General features: G+C 40.7%; 1 protein-coding gene across 4 annotated transcripts; it reads right to left on the bottom strand.

The window, feature by feature from the left end:
• LOC110985106 (organic cation transporter protein-like) lies at positions 1–10,339 on the bottom strand. Of its 4 annotated transcripts, none has more exons than XM_087146901.1 (12): positions 10,224–10,339; positions 8,758–8,844; positions 8,002–8,342; positions 7,246–7,476; positions 6,829–7,025; positions 6,130–6,552; positions 5,339–5,473; positions 5,040–5,125; positions 3,839–3,959; positions 3,468–3,540; positions 2,655–2,815; positions 1–357 (listed from the first exon to the last, which is right to left on the bottom strand). In XM_087146901.1, exons 3-12 carry the CDS (start codon positions 8,338–8,340, stop codon positions 333–335), a joined length of 1,791 nt encoding a protein of 596 aa, XP_087003027.1. In that variant the 5' UTR covers positions 8,341–8,342; positions 8,758–8,844; positions 10,224–10,339; the 3' UTR covers positions 1–332. The 4 variants fall into 4 exon arrangements, with proteins under 4 accessions (XP_087003027.1, XP_087003028.1, XP_022101568.2 ...); XM_087146902.1 differs by having other exon boundaries at positions 8,776–8,844; XM_022245876.2 differs by lacking the exon at positions 8,758–8,844 and having other exon boundaries at positions 10,224–10,332.
• Between the last annotated feature and the right edge of the window lie 5,656 nt (positions 10,340–15,995).

Raw genomic sequence — 15,995 nt, 5'->3', positions numbered from 1 at the left:
TATTAGCAAAGAAAGCGGTGACATTTATTACAAAATAAATCGGGCTCAAAACACGATTCTCAAATTTATAAATCTAGAAGTTCCGACTATTCAATATCACAGGCAATCAAAATGTCAAAGCAATCGAATTCAATAGAATCATGTTATAGACAGATCAATTTACATTTACATCTTCACATTAAATCAAACTTATACATTTAACATTAATTCCAAGAACTTGCCTGACCAGCAGCTTCGGTACGCGGTAACACAGTGGATCCAAACGGGAATGCAGGAAGTCGGCAACACAGTGGATCCAAACGGGAATGCAGGAAGTTGGCCACACAGTGGATTTAAACGGGAATGTAGGAAGTCTGCCTGGACACACGAAACGAAAGTTCAATTTATAAAAAAGTCTCATTATGCGAGACGAGCATCGGACCCGCTGAAAATTCGGAAAGATGGAACCAGCCCCACAACCAGGAAGGCGGTGACACCAGTACCACAGCCGGTATCCGTCACCGGTCATGAAAATGGCAGCCAGTTGAATAAACTATCTGCCACACAAAATGAGGCCCGTGGAGTCATCAGAACGACGACGTGGAAGACACAGGCCGCTGGTGGATACAGCCACTGTCTGCACGGAACACCAGTTCCAAGGTAGAAAACTGCATGGTTCCCGTCTTGACAAAGAAATAGTCAGCCAGAATTAACGCGATTTCCACCGTACTTTCAAAGTACAATGCTGCTGTCACGCCCTTTCCTTAAATTAAACCCCTAATATAGATTAACTAACAATGAGGAAAATATTCCTGGATTGCCACTCCGGCAGTCTGCACTAAATAAAAGGTTACATAATGATTATAGAAGAAGACTCCAAGACTGTACAGTAAAGTTTTAAATGTCCATTCGTAACTAACTTGGTAAATTCTGAACACTTAAACTTTCAATGGTACAATCATGAAAATAACGATGGTAAATTATGGATTAACTCACATCGAATTTCATGAAGTACGGCGCAACTACGATTGGGTTGGCATGATGCAATTTGCTTGTATGTCTTCAAATACACAAGCCCAGGCCAAATAATGCGTACGTGTAATGAAATCGGCTGTTATCGAGATCGGAGTTTTATCTTTTGTGCCTGTGTTCCCAATAATTGTACCTTTTAGTGCAATTAAGCCATTATGTCCGACACGAGGTTGTGTCCTGCAACATGTTTTGTAAGGAACCGTGAACCTCAAGCTCGAATGTTTTCTCCAAAGGAACATACAATAAATCCAAGGTGCGAACTCTTCTCCTGCAAACAATTTTGTTTGCTCTTCCCCGCTTGCAGCATAATACATAAAGACAAAGTGAAAAAATGGACGCTTGCAAGTAACTTGACTTTCAGTCACTCCCTGCCCATGCATTTCTGAGCGATGAAATCCAAGAATACGTCAAAACTGGCACAGTCGCTCACTTCCATATACGCCAACGATGAATGATAATAACAGTATTTGGACGAAGGTGGGCGATGTGGCATAATTTTTACAATTTTCGTGTACACAGGAGCAGTATGACATATAACACGAAATGCAACACGACATGCAATACGACATGCAACACCAGAGGGACCTCTCTGTCATTGTATCCCTGGAAAAACAGTGAATAAATGACTGGAATACTACATGCATTTGCCTTCGACACGCTGGAGGAAATCTAACTGGTTTTGAAGAGCGTGGTTACCATTACATTCGTTCATTTAAAATTTGACTTGTAACCTAGTCGTAAAATTCAACAACGTAGTAGAGCAGTATTGACACTGAAAAATACGGAGAAAATATTTGCTTAAAAGGAATCATGAAATAGAAATATTTTTATAACTTTTACTAAAAACCCTTGAAATTGGACCATTGGGTTTTAATAAACCTCATTTTAAAATTCTGTTTTGCAATTTTAACCCATATTTTGGAGCTATATTTGTTTTATGCTAATGTGCATTTGTATATTCATGAGCAGACCTATGATGTCATCGTAGGCAGTGGATCTCAATGTTGCACCAATTTTTGCAAAGAAAATGTTAAGATTTTTGAAGCACTGCTATGGTATGTTTCATTTTCTTTGGCAGTTTATTGCTTTGTACGTTTATGGCAAGAAGCCAGCAAGTATCCTTTTCACAGAAATGTTACCAGATGACAAATTTGGATTTCACAATTTGAACATAAAAAGATGCAACTTGAACCATGTCTTCCTGGATTTACATTGAAGCAATAGCTTGTCACTTGTCGAGAAATGCTTGGTCAATTTTAAATGTTTAAAAAAGTGTACCTTTCAATTCACGAAATTAAAAAAAAGATGTCAAACAGCCTTCATACATGGAAGAAGAGTACAGAGATACACAAAAAAAGTGATTCTAAGAAAAAGGCATTTCCTGGATCCTTTATATGCTTTATCCAGAGGTCCCAGGTATTTTAAATCCTCAAATTAGTTATATGAAAACCTTTTCTCGTTTTAAACTTAATAAATTAGTTTGCTGTCTGCTCGAATAAATATACAATGCTCAGAATGAAATTATTTTAATAACCTGCTACACGCAGGTGCCATACTATGGAGGCATATAGTTTAAAAGACGTGGCAGTTCAGTACTCATACTGAAACGAGTTGAATAAAACAAACATTGTTTGAATAATCACAGCTTTGTGTCTTCTTCACGGCTCTCGACCAACTTGAAGGCGTCGTCGTATGTCTCCGGTAGTGGTTTGTTCTTTGTCTCGGGGAGCAGGATCACAAGCCCGGAGGCTACCAGCGACAGGCACCCAAAGATAACCATAGGCAAGAAGCTCCGGACTTCTTTCTGTGTCGTGAGAGAAAAAGTGGGGTCGGTTACCAGAGAGGTAAGAAGTTGGCTCGGTCAAAATTTCATTCAATCTCGTACATTATTTCCTCTCATTGCACAGTATTCCAAACAGCCTGTTTGAACACAAACGTTGCTGTGTGGTTTCATTTTGCTTTTCAAAAGCTAGTTCTGTGTTCCAACGGCGAATGTTCTAACAGCGCATGCCCAAAATGAAGTCTTCTGGTCATTCGCGAACAGCAACAGGCCAACGCGCTCACGAGATCTGCCCTATCAACGTCGCCATACACCGACACCCAAGCGCGTTTTTGTTCTCGAATGACCGTGCCAATTAGAAATATAAAACAGGCTCATTCGCCCTTCTGTCTTTAGTGTACATGACCTTCAATTTAAATGTCTTGCCGTCCATACAGTATAAGTGCCAAGCCCAGGGCCTCCCACACCGATATATCAATACGGTTTGTAACACAGATGGTGAAAGACCCCATATTGTCAATGTGATAGCAAAGACGATCTCATGCTCACCCTGTTATTTCTTGATGGCCCGAGGATTCACCAGCTATATTCAAGACCACAACAGCCTGCACATTTTAAAACCAACGGCATGGGCTTGTGTCATCGCATGATTCAAAGTGATACCGCTGTCACTTACCAGATACACAATGAACGGTGCGATGATGGCGCTACTCCTTCCGATAGTGGATGAACTACCTGTTGCAGTGTTCCTATCAAAAGAGGAACGATGGGCATTTAGACACTTTACGGTATGACCTTGTAATCACCATTAAGAGAGAGGAAGAAGGGTCCACTGCAGTGAAGAGGGGCATATAGGACCAATTTTCTCTATCGAAATATCAAGACTTTCTGGGTTGCTCTTATTGATATAAATCATCTGTGAAACTAGGTGTTTTGTTTGCATCCACTTTGGAATTACTTCCCAGCGTTTTCCTGTCTGCTTTGAAATATTTCTTGTTTCCTCATTTGCACCCCTGGGTAGGCACTGTCTCTGATCTCAGTCCTTACCGAAGCACCGTGGGGAAGACCTCAGCACTCATGAGCAGTGTGACTTCAAAGGCAGCGTTGGCGTAGAATTTCCCTATCATCGCGACGGCAACCAGAAGGGCTGATAAATCCAGTCCACTGGCTGAAGGTAATTTAACATTTAATTATTTTCTGGAGCTCCAGCTTTATTAAAGTAATTCAATAGCGCTGTACAAATGAAACTAACATAAAAATATTAGACAATGATGACAAAAAGGATAAAAACTATTAGACAGTATAAATGTAAAAATATACACTGCGAACCATATTGCGAGAGCAATCATGTATTGCTTATTGTACGATCGAGGGACTTGAAGATTCAAAGTATGCTGACTACCAAATAGGCCCTTCTTAATTTATATGCAAATTTTATGCACCGGAACTGAAAAAGAGGCTGTAGGGGGACCCCGCGCTGTCGGCAAACACGGCAAACATTGTTCAGAGCCCTGTTGTGGCAATCACGGACAAAGACCATTAGCTTCCACCGATTTCCAAAGAACAAGATTCTGCTAAACTTGAAAAGTAGATTCTTAAGATCAAACGTGACGGGCCTGGGCCACATTTCAACGTAAATTGTGACTTTGAAACGACTTCTTGGAGCACTTATTACCGTACACGTTACTGCATTTTGGTGCAGTTCAATTGCTCCAGTCTTTTCCTTCCTCCATGATCAATCGCGCCCAACATGATGAAATGACGTCTGTAATTTTCGAATTACCATCTAGAGAATTCTGAACTTCAAAAGGAAATAGCCCAGTTATTAAATGTAACCCGCTGAATGACAAACAGCCTTCAAACTGACCGTAAACAAATTGTCCCACCATACTCCCGTCAAAAAACCGCTTACCCTTCAGATTATGAATGCAGGTTGCTGAAAAATACTTGAAACTTTTTGCTGTTGCTCTCAACTGCTTTGATGTAATCCTCCACAAACCCGAAGGTTGTCTCGGGAACCACGGAAAGATCCCTTTTGCTTACTGCCTTAGTGACAAGCGAGTCCCCTACAGCCTCATTTTCAGTTGCCTCGAATAACATAAGCAAGGCAAAGTCAAAGAAGTTGATGATTTTTGTGGTAAAGGGGCACAAATGATCCCCCGTCGCGTATAGTTTGTTAGCGCAAAAAACTCACAAATTAGACTGCCATTCGTAAGCTGCTGGAAAAAAAACGTGCGCACAATACTACCTGTTTTCATAGGGAGGAAAGCAATCAGCAGACACGCCATTGCTCCAGAGAAGAAAAAGGCGATGACTGGCCTTTTCCGGCCAAATCTGAAGCAAAAAATGAAAGAAAATATTGGTACACATTGATGATTGCAATTGGTTTTGAAAGTCAATGACAAAAATTCCAAAACCTCTAGAAAGCCTGTCAATTGTGTCCTAAATGGAATCGAGTTTTCACGATAAATACACAAACCACACTCCTTTTGAAATTATGAATATTTTACTTTAATTCGATTCTCGTGCAGCAGAGGTTTGCCGTACCTCCTGACAATGAAGAAATCGATACCATAGACCGGTGCCTCGACGAGAGCCAACAAGAAGAAGTTGAGGTACCTATTACCACTCAGACTGGTCGAATAGATGGTGAACCCGAAGTAGGTTGCATTCATAACAAACCTGATATATGATCGATAAATAAATTCTGGTGGTCATGGAGGGACATCGGTCGTGAAAGATTAAGACGGACTAAAACCAAACGTCAATGCAAATAAGCCTTTACGAGTTACATTTGAACGACATGTGGTACACTGAGTCATCTGATTGCACATAAACATAATTTGAATTCCACGGACTCTACACTTTTGCTATATATACCTCGTGATTCGGGGCAAGCTTTTATAGCGACCACCATCTGTGGAATGGACTGGTTCATTTGTGCCCTTCTTATCTATTGAAAACTGTATTGGTGCAAGGCGTCTCTTATCTAACCAAGCAAAAGCTTGTCCCGAATCACGAGGTATAGCAACACTGTCTCTACTATGGAGAATTCAAATTGCCATGTTCATGTGAATTTAAAGAACAGATTTTATTCACATTTAACTCGCAAAAGGCTTATAATGCCGACCTTTTCTTTCATCAGCCATCTTAATTGACAATGTCAAGAGCCTTGACTAATTGATAGAAATAAAACCGGAGAGATGGATACGTTTTCAAATAACAGCATTAAAAAACAACACCAACACAACTTGGAATGGTAAGTTATTTCTTCCCACTATAGAAGCATAAAAAAGAAATAGTCGTTGAAAGACCCGGCAGTCGGGGATGGCGCTTACCAGCAAACAAAAATGATGGACGTGTGTTTGATGAGGACCCTGGTCTTGAAGAGATCTAGGATGGTATACTTTTTGACGTTGGCAGGCCCACTAGTCTTCGCGATCTGGTCAATCTCGTCTTCTCCCGTGCTGAAAGGTTGGATGCGGTGACCTTCCCGTTCGTCATCCACGGCCTCGTCATGCGTTCGTCTTCCCTGTACCGGGGAACCTGAGCAGTCTCCGTGGTCTTTCTCCCGTTCTGGCTCCGATTTAGCCAACAGCTTTATGGTGCAGACGGCAGGCGTGTCCTGGCTCTCTCGGTCCACCAAGAAGGGTCCATCGTGTTGGATGTTCTTGGATTTTGCGATTCTTTGTAGGATGGCCTCTGCCTTATCTGGTCGGCCTTTCTGAACAAGCCATCGGAGTGACTCGTATGTAAAGAAGCTTGGGAACAAATAGACCATAAAGTGCAAGTTTCAAGCGTTCAATTCGTTTCTGCGTTTGAATTCTGTAGAAATAAAAAAGACACATCGGGCTCATCTGGACACAAGTGACTATAATTATTCACCAAAAAAGTTGCACTTTGGCCAATGCTTGCCTACCTACGGTTGATATTGTTCCTACCAAGACGCTGAATAATCATCGTGGAGATTGGTTTGCAATTAACTGGTCAAACGTTGGAAAAATCTGAGTTTTTGAACACAGAAGTCCCCTGATTACCACATGATTAAGACGACCGGCAGACACATTAGAGACGTGACGAGTTGGAAGCGACGCCAGTTGGGCATGAGGTAGGCTAACGGCGCGACAAGCATTACTCCGAAACTCCAGAAATGCTGAATGAGCACGTGACCAAGCAGTCGCTTCTTGGGCGTGCACATCTCAACCACGAGGACATAGCCAACCAGAGTGTTTCCCTGTGAATAGAATATTTGATTTAAAAATGTTTATTTCAAGAAATATTAAGAGTGAAGTAAGGATTGAAGAATAAAACTTTCTACTAACACTAGGTGTTCAACGTCCTAAAGATGCCCAAGATTACTTTGCAACGATGGGCAATTGGCTGGCGGCTGCTACGCGGGTTACGTAGCCAACCGAAGATGTATTCAACCACAAGGCACAAGCGAGTGTTCTCACCGGTATTGCCACCCCTAAGAGGAACCTCAGGACCATCATGAGCTCCAGACTCCACGTGAAGCTGACGGCTGTGCCCAGCACGCTGATCAAGAGCAGCGTGGCCATGCTGACTGGACGGCGACCGAACGTGTCTCCAGCCTGGCCAGTGAGGAGACCACCCACCAGCACGCCAGCGAAGTGTATGGACATGAGTAAGCCTGCCAGATAGCCACGACTGCAAACAAGATTCACCTGAAGATAGATAAAAGACCCTTTAAGGCTTAAAATCAAGACTCTGAAACCCATATCAGTCAGACTTTGAAGGCCCTTTTTGAATATCATTATCTATACCTTGAAAAACATTTTACCCCACGGTTACATTTTTTTCAATTCATGCAAAACAAACAAATAAACAAACAAACAACCCAACACCCCAACAACCCAACAAACAAACAAACAAACAATATTTGACTGACCGTTAACAAATCTCGTGTTCAGGCGACAGGAGATTCCAAAAGTTTCAAAACATGCAAAGCTTTATTTTCAAATAACTTATGCAGCGTCACTGCCAGTGTTGTAGGCGAGACCATGAGCAAGTCAGACACAAGACCAGTCACAAGTGACAGTGTGAACAATGACAAAGGAATGCTTTTGTTGCATTTCATTTGAATAGCTTGTGGCTTGAATTCAGGCTGGAGGTCTTGTGCTGGTCTTGTGTGGTCCTGTGAAGGTCTTAAAAGTGGTTTCGACCGGAACACTGGTAACTGCCAAACCTACGTCAGTCACAAAGCTGGTTTCTCCGTATTTCTCGAAGTCAGGGTATTCCCATCCGTGTTGACAAGTCGTTGTGTTCTCCGTCAGTGTCCCATTCAGGACTTCGTACATTTGACAGCGATCGGGTACGAGGCGGCCGTCTTTAATGATTGAAGGTGCTGTTTCATTGGCTACGAAGTTGGGTGCCGGCTTACAATAATGCTCCACGGACTGGTCAACTGTGAGGGCGACGGACGTCAGTTGGATGGCTGCTAGAGCTAAGCCTATCCCGAAAATTACAAAGTTGGTGTTCTGCACGAGGCCACTGAGGCCAATAATCTTCAGGCTTATGTCCAGGTCCATCTCTTAAAAAGACACAGTAACCACAGCAAATGTGAATCTACAAGTTAAGAAGTTACCTACAGGATTTCGAAACACACCCCCAGCCTAAAAGTTAACCCTAGTGACACTCTTCTTGATCCTTGGATAAGAAAATAATGTGCAAAAATTTTAGAATTTGTAATAATTATTTTTCCAGTTACTTCTTAAGAACTCAGCATGTAAAAAGATCTTTTATAAAATATTTGCAAGAATACCAACTGAAAAATTATCCATTAAAAATTTAAAATACACGAAGAACAGTGCATCTAGGTAGTCTCGTATCGTGCCCAAATGAACATTTACAGAACTAAACTGTATGGCAGTCCTTCGGGAAAAGCCAAAACAAATATGGAGCAAAATATTTTGAGGATTTTGATAATTGTAAGGAAATAAACTCACATAAAAATCTGATTTTACGAAAGATTGCTGACAAGAACTACCGGTACGCCAGGTCAACTCGACTGAGTGTAGACTAGAACCCATTGCCTGCAGGTAGATAAATTTTTGCAACGTTGTACAATCTCGTTTTCAAGTAAGCGCAGGGAATGGAAACAAACGTTCATAAACGAGGAGACCTAAAATGACATTACCAGAACTGACAGGTTGTTAAATTCGTTTTTTACCCGTCTCCAGGTGACTTTTTCAAAATATTACTTGACAAGGACAAACGGAAAATTCCAATATAAGTGTTTTCTTGAGTGGTTTCAGTTAGAAATCATTCTCCCTAAAATTGTCGAACGCGACAGGACAGCTCCATAGTTGGACCGCGCGAGGGTTCCAGAAGATTGCTGGGTGACCTTTTACTTTCAGGCTCTATGGTGTCTACAGGTGTACCTAAACATGAATGTTTAACGTACTGCAACATTCAGGGCTAAGTGAAAGCAATGACAGAATGCATAGGCTTATTATGCCAGTACGATTGCATGCGTTAAGTCGTAATTCGCAAGCTGTTGAATTTCTGCAGTGACGGGGATCATCAGACTGTGCAAAGGTGCTTCAAACACAGTCACAGGTGCCCTTTACACACTCATGAACCGGCACGTATACTCAGTATTGTGGTAGGGAAGAAAAGCTGGCACCGTTATGCTTATTGCGGCCATTGATGTTTGAAAAACAGGGGGGGGGTTGGAACTGACACCATATGACACTGTCATATAGAAGGGATGATGTTCAGGATACAGATTTATACAGAAGCTTTCAAAAGAACGGCATATTTATTATTTTTTTTTAAATGTTGTCTTTTTTAGTGCTATTGACTATGCTTTGGTTGTTGGGAAGTCCGAAAAATTATTCTTTACAATGTGCTTTAATTTTTCTCACCACGAAAAAGTGGGGAATGATTCAATAGCCCGCCCAGCCCTGGTCAAAAAGTGGAGGGGACATAGACGCTCCCATTCTCCGGGATTTACGCCCCTGCTCGGTGTGAACGTAGAATGGGTATCTGGCCACATTTAGGGAATTTATAAGCAATGGTCCGGGAGGATGCCAAAAGGTCAAACCTGAATTCACATGCTTTTAATGATCGTATCTGTGGAAGCTGGAGACTGAAATGAGTCTTAAAGAAGTGAACACTAGCCAATCAAAAAGCAACAGACTAGTACCAGCATACTCCTTGAAACTTTGGAGAATGTAACTCATCCTTTCGGGTGAGTTGGGGTGCCAGGAGTTGATGTCATTGCCAGACAGACCCCCAACGCAGTGCCAACTAGAGCCGTGCGGTTTGCGTGCTTGATCATTTGAGAAACAATCACAAACCTAGGGCAGATTCGAAAGAAGTACAGTTGGCGTGCATTCCTTAAGGTTAAGCAACTTTATCTGGTCGATTCTGACCAGAGGGGCTTGGTAAATACCCGATGCTTTCTTACCTGGTTTTCGGTCCCTCAGACATGCACGTGCACACCAGTTCTAGTTGACAATGTTTGCAAAGCCATGCTACACGCAGATACAAAGTTATAAGCTCTCACTCATCAAGGAGTATATATGAAATTATGGTTGTATCCTAATCGAACTGGCTGCGGCTGAGAGTCACACAAGACCCTATAGGAAGTGGCTTCAGCCACTAGTCAGTGGCGCCAAGCTGCATCCATGACTTACGGAAACAACCTATTTCAAGCACTTGGTAACAGCTTCATGTTAGCCATTTCAAGCTAAGATCAAGTAAGGCCGCGTAACATTACTTATTTTTATTTTATTTTATTTTATTCCATTTTTTTAACCATGCAGGGTATATCCAAACAGTTAAAAACAGTCAAAAAAGTGTTTGAATTTAATTATTAAATTCAAACAGTTCTATCTTTAATTCTCCTCAAAATTGTACAAATTGTTACAAAGATGAAACTGAATAAAATTAGTAGCCAAATCAGTAAAGGGAGAATAAAATTGGATGGTATCGGTAATATTCGGGCATTTCTGGCCTCGTCTGTACCAAGAATTTTGTGAACTGTCCTTATTATACCGGTCGGGGTAAGCCATCCACTACAAAGTAGAATAAGGGTGAAAAAATTAGAAATTTATTCCTAAGTGGGTTGCATTTTAGTTTTAAATTTAATGTGTTTTAAGCGAATGTCATCATTTTAGTACATATATTTTTCAAAACCGAACAAAATCTTAAGGATCTCACTTCTTTTTCCAGATTCCCAATCGACTGAATTTTTAAAAAGCAATTGAACTTTTATATACACAACGTAATCTCTAGGATTGAATTATTTTTTCAAGTTTGAAATTCTTTAAAAATAGAACAAAAACTTCACAATGTGAACAATTTGTTACTTTTTTTTTACAACGAAACAGCTTATGAATTAAATGTCGAAAAATTAAGAAATCCTTTGAATTGAGAAATCATCTGATCCGAGAAAGTATCCGAATGGAGAACGCATCCAGAGCCGCGTATAAAAGGTATTCGATCTTTCAGAAGGTATTCTGCGAAATCCTCATAATGCTTTAAGTATATTTTTTGAAAAAGTTAAGCATATTTTTCCATGATTGTTTTACGAAGTTTTCACAAGTTACTTTTTATTTGTTTATTTACTTAGGATGGCATGAGAGTTTTTGTAAAATACGTGCACCGAATAGCTGCTTTACGCTGAAAAAATGTTCCCATTTTCAAAATATGTTCAGTCTATTCTGTACAATTTTTTTTTCAATGTGAAAAAAGTTTGTACTTGAAAAAGACGTTCCAATCTTGAAAAATTTTGGCTTGTACAAATTTACGTGCTTTTAAAATTCCTTTGAATCTAGAACATACGTTGCGTAAGTGAAAATTCATCCACTCTTTATTCGAATCTGGAAAAAATGTGTTAGATCCTTAAAATTCCCTTCTGCTTTTGAAAAATTTATTCCTTATTTCTAAAATACGATTAAAACAAATGGCATTAGCTTTAAAACACGTTCAATTAAAACAATGCTTTCCATTTATCAAAAACATGCTCCAATCTTCTCAACCCAAGCTCTGCTTCGTAATTGGGGAGTACTCCGACCAAAATAACCCGGCCAGTTCACAAAATTCTTGGTACAGACGCGGCCGGAAATGCCCGAATATTACCGATACCCTCCGAATGGTCTTTTTCTTCTCCCTTTACTCATTTGGCTATAACTTTATTCATTTTAATCTCTGTGACAATTTTTACAATTTTGAGGAGCATTAAAGCAAAAGTGTAGATGTTAAACGGAACTCAATATGGACAGGATCAGTTCGGAATAGTTCGACTATTCTCGGGAATCTGGGGGAGTGTTGGTCACGTGGGCATTGGGTGATACAGGACCCTAAAGGCGTTTTTAAAGGCACTTACGTGTATATTAAGAACGTTTGGCTGCTGCAATGTTGGAGTTTAGCAACAGGCTTCATGGTTAATTAAGTCACTCCTTTCTTTCATTAATAAACTCGATATTCTTTCAGTTGATGAAAGCAGCACGGATTTTTACGCTGACCTTCATTGTTCACTCACTTCAGAATAAGAGGATGTTTTCCTTGTAAATTGATGTTTTAATTCTGTATGAGGGACGGTGTCGAAGACGAATGACGTAGAAACCTCAGGCAAGTGAGAGGGCTCATTTTTCTTTCCATCGCTGACGTCATTATCTGGAAGCAAATTGCATTTTTTATTACCAGGTACGAATTGTTCCGGGTAAGAGATGTCCTGATACCCTACCAGCCCTACCATGCTGGTGATGGGCTAACGTAAATCTTAGACTGCTGTTAGAGTGAATGTGCCAGTGGAATAGGGAGATGCAGTTCGAACATTTCGATCACATAATCCAGTTTTAAAGATTAAAGCAGCCCATTTTTCCAGTGTAAAGACTTTCATTTAGTCATTATCTGGTGCTTAAAATTATGTTTAAAATGACATTTGGTTTGGCGGATGTCTTTCAAGCCAGATTTAGAACCCTCCAAAGGTACATGTTTGCGCAGTATGAAGCAGAAGATACCTGTCCCCTGTCAACCCTAAATAATGTAATGAAATCAATTTCGGGTATAATTTCTTGATAGCTGACCCGCCATCCGACGTAAGCGGAGAAGTTTGAACTGTATGGCTGAGCTGTCCACCAGTTTCAGCAGTAGGCCTACTGCATCAAATGATGACACATCTGACGTTCGTGAGAACTGTGGTGTGATTGTAATGGAGACCAGTAATGAGGTTGGCTACAGGAAATGGGACAAAAAAAAAAACACTTCCGCTTTTACTGCGATGTACCCCTGGCCAAGCTCTCCCGTCATCTCCAGTCCTGTCACATGGAATACAGAGAAGTTGACTGTATACTGTGGGAATCAACGCACGCGGGCTAGCACGTCTTTAGCCATGAACTTAAGATTTCACATTTGTTGTGATAAGGAGTTTGTACATGCCTGCCAAGTTTCGAAAAACCGAGCGGGGTACAGCCTTTTTTAGGGGGGGGGGGCTGTATATGAGAGGGGCCAAATTAACCCGGCTCTTTTAGGGCCAAAGTCCAAGGCTGTCCCAGCCATGGGCGGAGATTTCTTGTCACATGTCTGAAAACTAAGCACAGCCTCCATCCCAGGTGAGATCGTAACACCGGTAGGCCTAAGTGCGGTGTCGACGGTGCAGGCTAAGGGTGCGCATAGTCAGTGACTTAAAAGGTATAGGGGTGATAACACAGGGTGTTTCAAAAAAGTACACATTTAGAAAATTGCCAACAAAATAAAAGTTTTATTACTTTCCAGAAATCCGTTATCATGTTCCGATAGACCAATTTTTCTTGTTTTGTTTATCATCACATCAATTATCAGCCGCCGCTCTGCATGACTGAGCACAGATGTTCTTTTTCAATTTAAATTGGCTTGTGCACAGAGGTGAAAGGGTTTAACAGAATTACAGACCGTGGTTGCAAAGTTTGGGCCTGTGCTTTGTTTTTCCTAAATTCCTAAACTCATCATAGGCTAATCCCATCATTATTTTGACTTACCCAAAACACTGGGGAAAAATAAAGGCTCAAATTGTCTGCCTCCCTAGGTCTGTGAATCAATTAAAACAAATGTAACAAAATCAACATTTTCGTTTCAGCAAAATATTCAAAAATCGTTACAAGTTTCTATTTGGTTCAAAAGTTTTCTTTCACACAAAGTGGATGTGGCCAAAATTGACTCGTATACTAAATGAATCTTAAAGGCCGAAGATACTTGAAATTTTAGAAAAGGAAAGGGAAACTGCAGTACTCATAATTTTCATTATTTATTATATTCATTATATGTCAGTGTTGTGTATATACAAGAACAATACTTTTGCGTTTATTGCAGGGGAATAAGCCAACTGGGTATTTTAAAAACCCAAGGTCTTTCGGGGAACGGAGCGAGAGTGAGTCGGCGTATGGCTACGCATAAAGGGACAGACTATCGGGAGAGCGTAGCTGTTCCCAAGTAGCCTCGTATTGGACATGCGCTGTCGGAATATCAAACTGGCTCACTGAAACCTCCACTCCATGGGCTATGCGCGTATTCCTCCACTAAGCCCCAGGGGCCGATTTCACTAATAATTTATACGATCAATTGTGTTTTGCTTGATCGTAATGCTGCGATGCATCAGAGTCAACGATTGATCATGAGTTAAGATAAGTTTAGTGAAGTCGTCCCCCTGGTCGTGCAGAATTCACTGACTGGCGTAAACACACTAAAGCTCTAATTTAAACACCTCAAAGAGTAGGATATTTAAATTATACAATACCAGGAGTTAGATCCAGCAAGTCATGGTGGGAACCAACATGGCGGCAAGATCGTACCCATGGGAACGAGGTTGGGCTCACTGAGCTGTCACGTTACTAGACTTGGTGCCAAGTCGGCACTTGGTTTGGTTTTGTTCTCCAATCGGGCACGCCGTGGTTTACACGTACTTCGAGCCTTTGCGCATGATGTTGGTTGCGTCATCCCTTAAAGTGAGGCAGTTACATTACTACGGAAGCGTACTGTTGCCAACGCAAAAAATCTCGTTTAAAAGACTTATCTCCTTTAAACCCTTTTTTTAACCCTTTGTAGATGACTTTTCCCAAAATATTACTTGAGAAAAACCAAAGTTAAATTCCAACATGAACGGTTGCGTAACAGGACGGCCCCCTGTAAAATTCCCACAGGCGGACCGCGCCAGGGTTCAAGAAGCTCGCTGCGTGGCCTTATACTTTCAGACTCTACAGCTTGGGACTAATGATATCATCTCTACGCCCTCTATTATGTCTCTAGTGAACTCTACACAATAAAGGTGAGGCTTGTGTACTGGCAAAGAAAGCAGTGATGTTGATATATTGAAATTGCTATGGTACAAAGATGTAAATGACGATGGTAAATTATGGATTAAATAATATCGACTTTCGTAGTACGGCGACCGCAATTGAGTTGGTAGGTTGGAATGTGCTTGTATGTCTTCAAATACACAAGTCCAGGCCAGATAATGCGCAAGTGTAATTAAATCGACTGTTATCAAGAAGGACATTTTGTTATCGGAGTTTTTCTTTTGTACTTGTTTATAAAATATTCACAGTTGGCAAAGCAAATAATATGCGCTTGCACATAACTTGACTTTCTGTCACTCCCAGCCCAGTATATGTCAAAACTCGCACCGTCGTTCCACACGCCAACTATGAATGATAATAACAGTATTTGGACGAATGTAGGCCGTGTGACATAATTTTTACAATCTTCCAGTACACAGAAGCAGCATGACATGCAACACAGCATGCAACACGGCATGCATAATAAAGCTTAGATGTTGCTAGTAATGGTTGGGGACCTCTCTGTCATTGTATCCCTGGAAAAACAGTGAACAAATGAGTGGAAAACTACATTCATTTGCCTTCGACACGCTGGACGAAATCTAACTGGTTTTCAGGAGCGTGGTTACCATTACATTCGTTCATTTAAATTTGACTGGTAAATTAGTCGTAAAATTCAAGAATATAGTAATGCAGTATTGAAACTGAAAAATCTGGAGAAAATATTTGCTTAAGGGAACCATGAAATAGAAATATTTTTATAAATTTTACTAAAACCCCTTGAAATTGGATCATTGGGTTTCTAAGTAACCTTGTTTTAAACCATTGTTTGCAATTTTAACCCATATTTGTTAGGTTTATTGGTTTTTATGCTAGTGCATATTTGCATATTCGTCAACAGAACTATGTGTCATCCAAGGCAG

Source organism: Acanthaster planci, linkage group LG15, assembly GCF_054643075.1.
Source record: "Acanthaster planci isolate LZ-2023a linkage group LG15, COTS_SCS, whole genome shotgun sequence".
NCBI lineage: Eukaryota > Metazoa > Echinodermata > Asteroidea > Valvatida > Acanthasteridae > Acanthaster > Acanthaster planci.
This window is presented reverse-complemented; position numbering and strand designations above follow the sequence as displayed.

Coding starts and splice junctions, on each gene's coding strand:
- LOC110985106 (XM_087146901.1), bottom strand. CDS start 8,340: ATGGACCTGGACATAAGCCTGAAGATTATTGGCCTCAGTGGCCTCGTG. Junction 5,474..6,129: donor TCCATCATTTTTGTTTGCTG/GTAAGCGCCATC, acceptor ATCATATATCAG/GTTTGTTATGAATGCAACCT. Junction 3,960..5,039: donor TTTCCTCCCTATGAAAACAG/GTAGTATTGTGC, acceptor AATTACCTTCAG/CCAGTGGACTGGATTTATCA.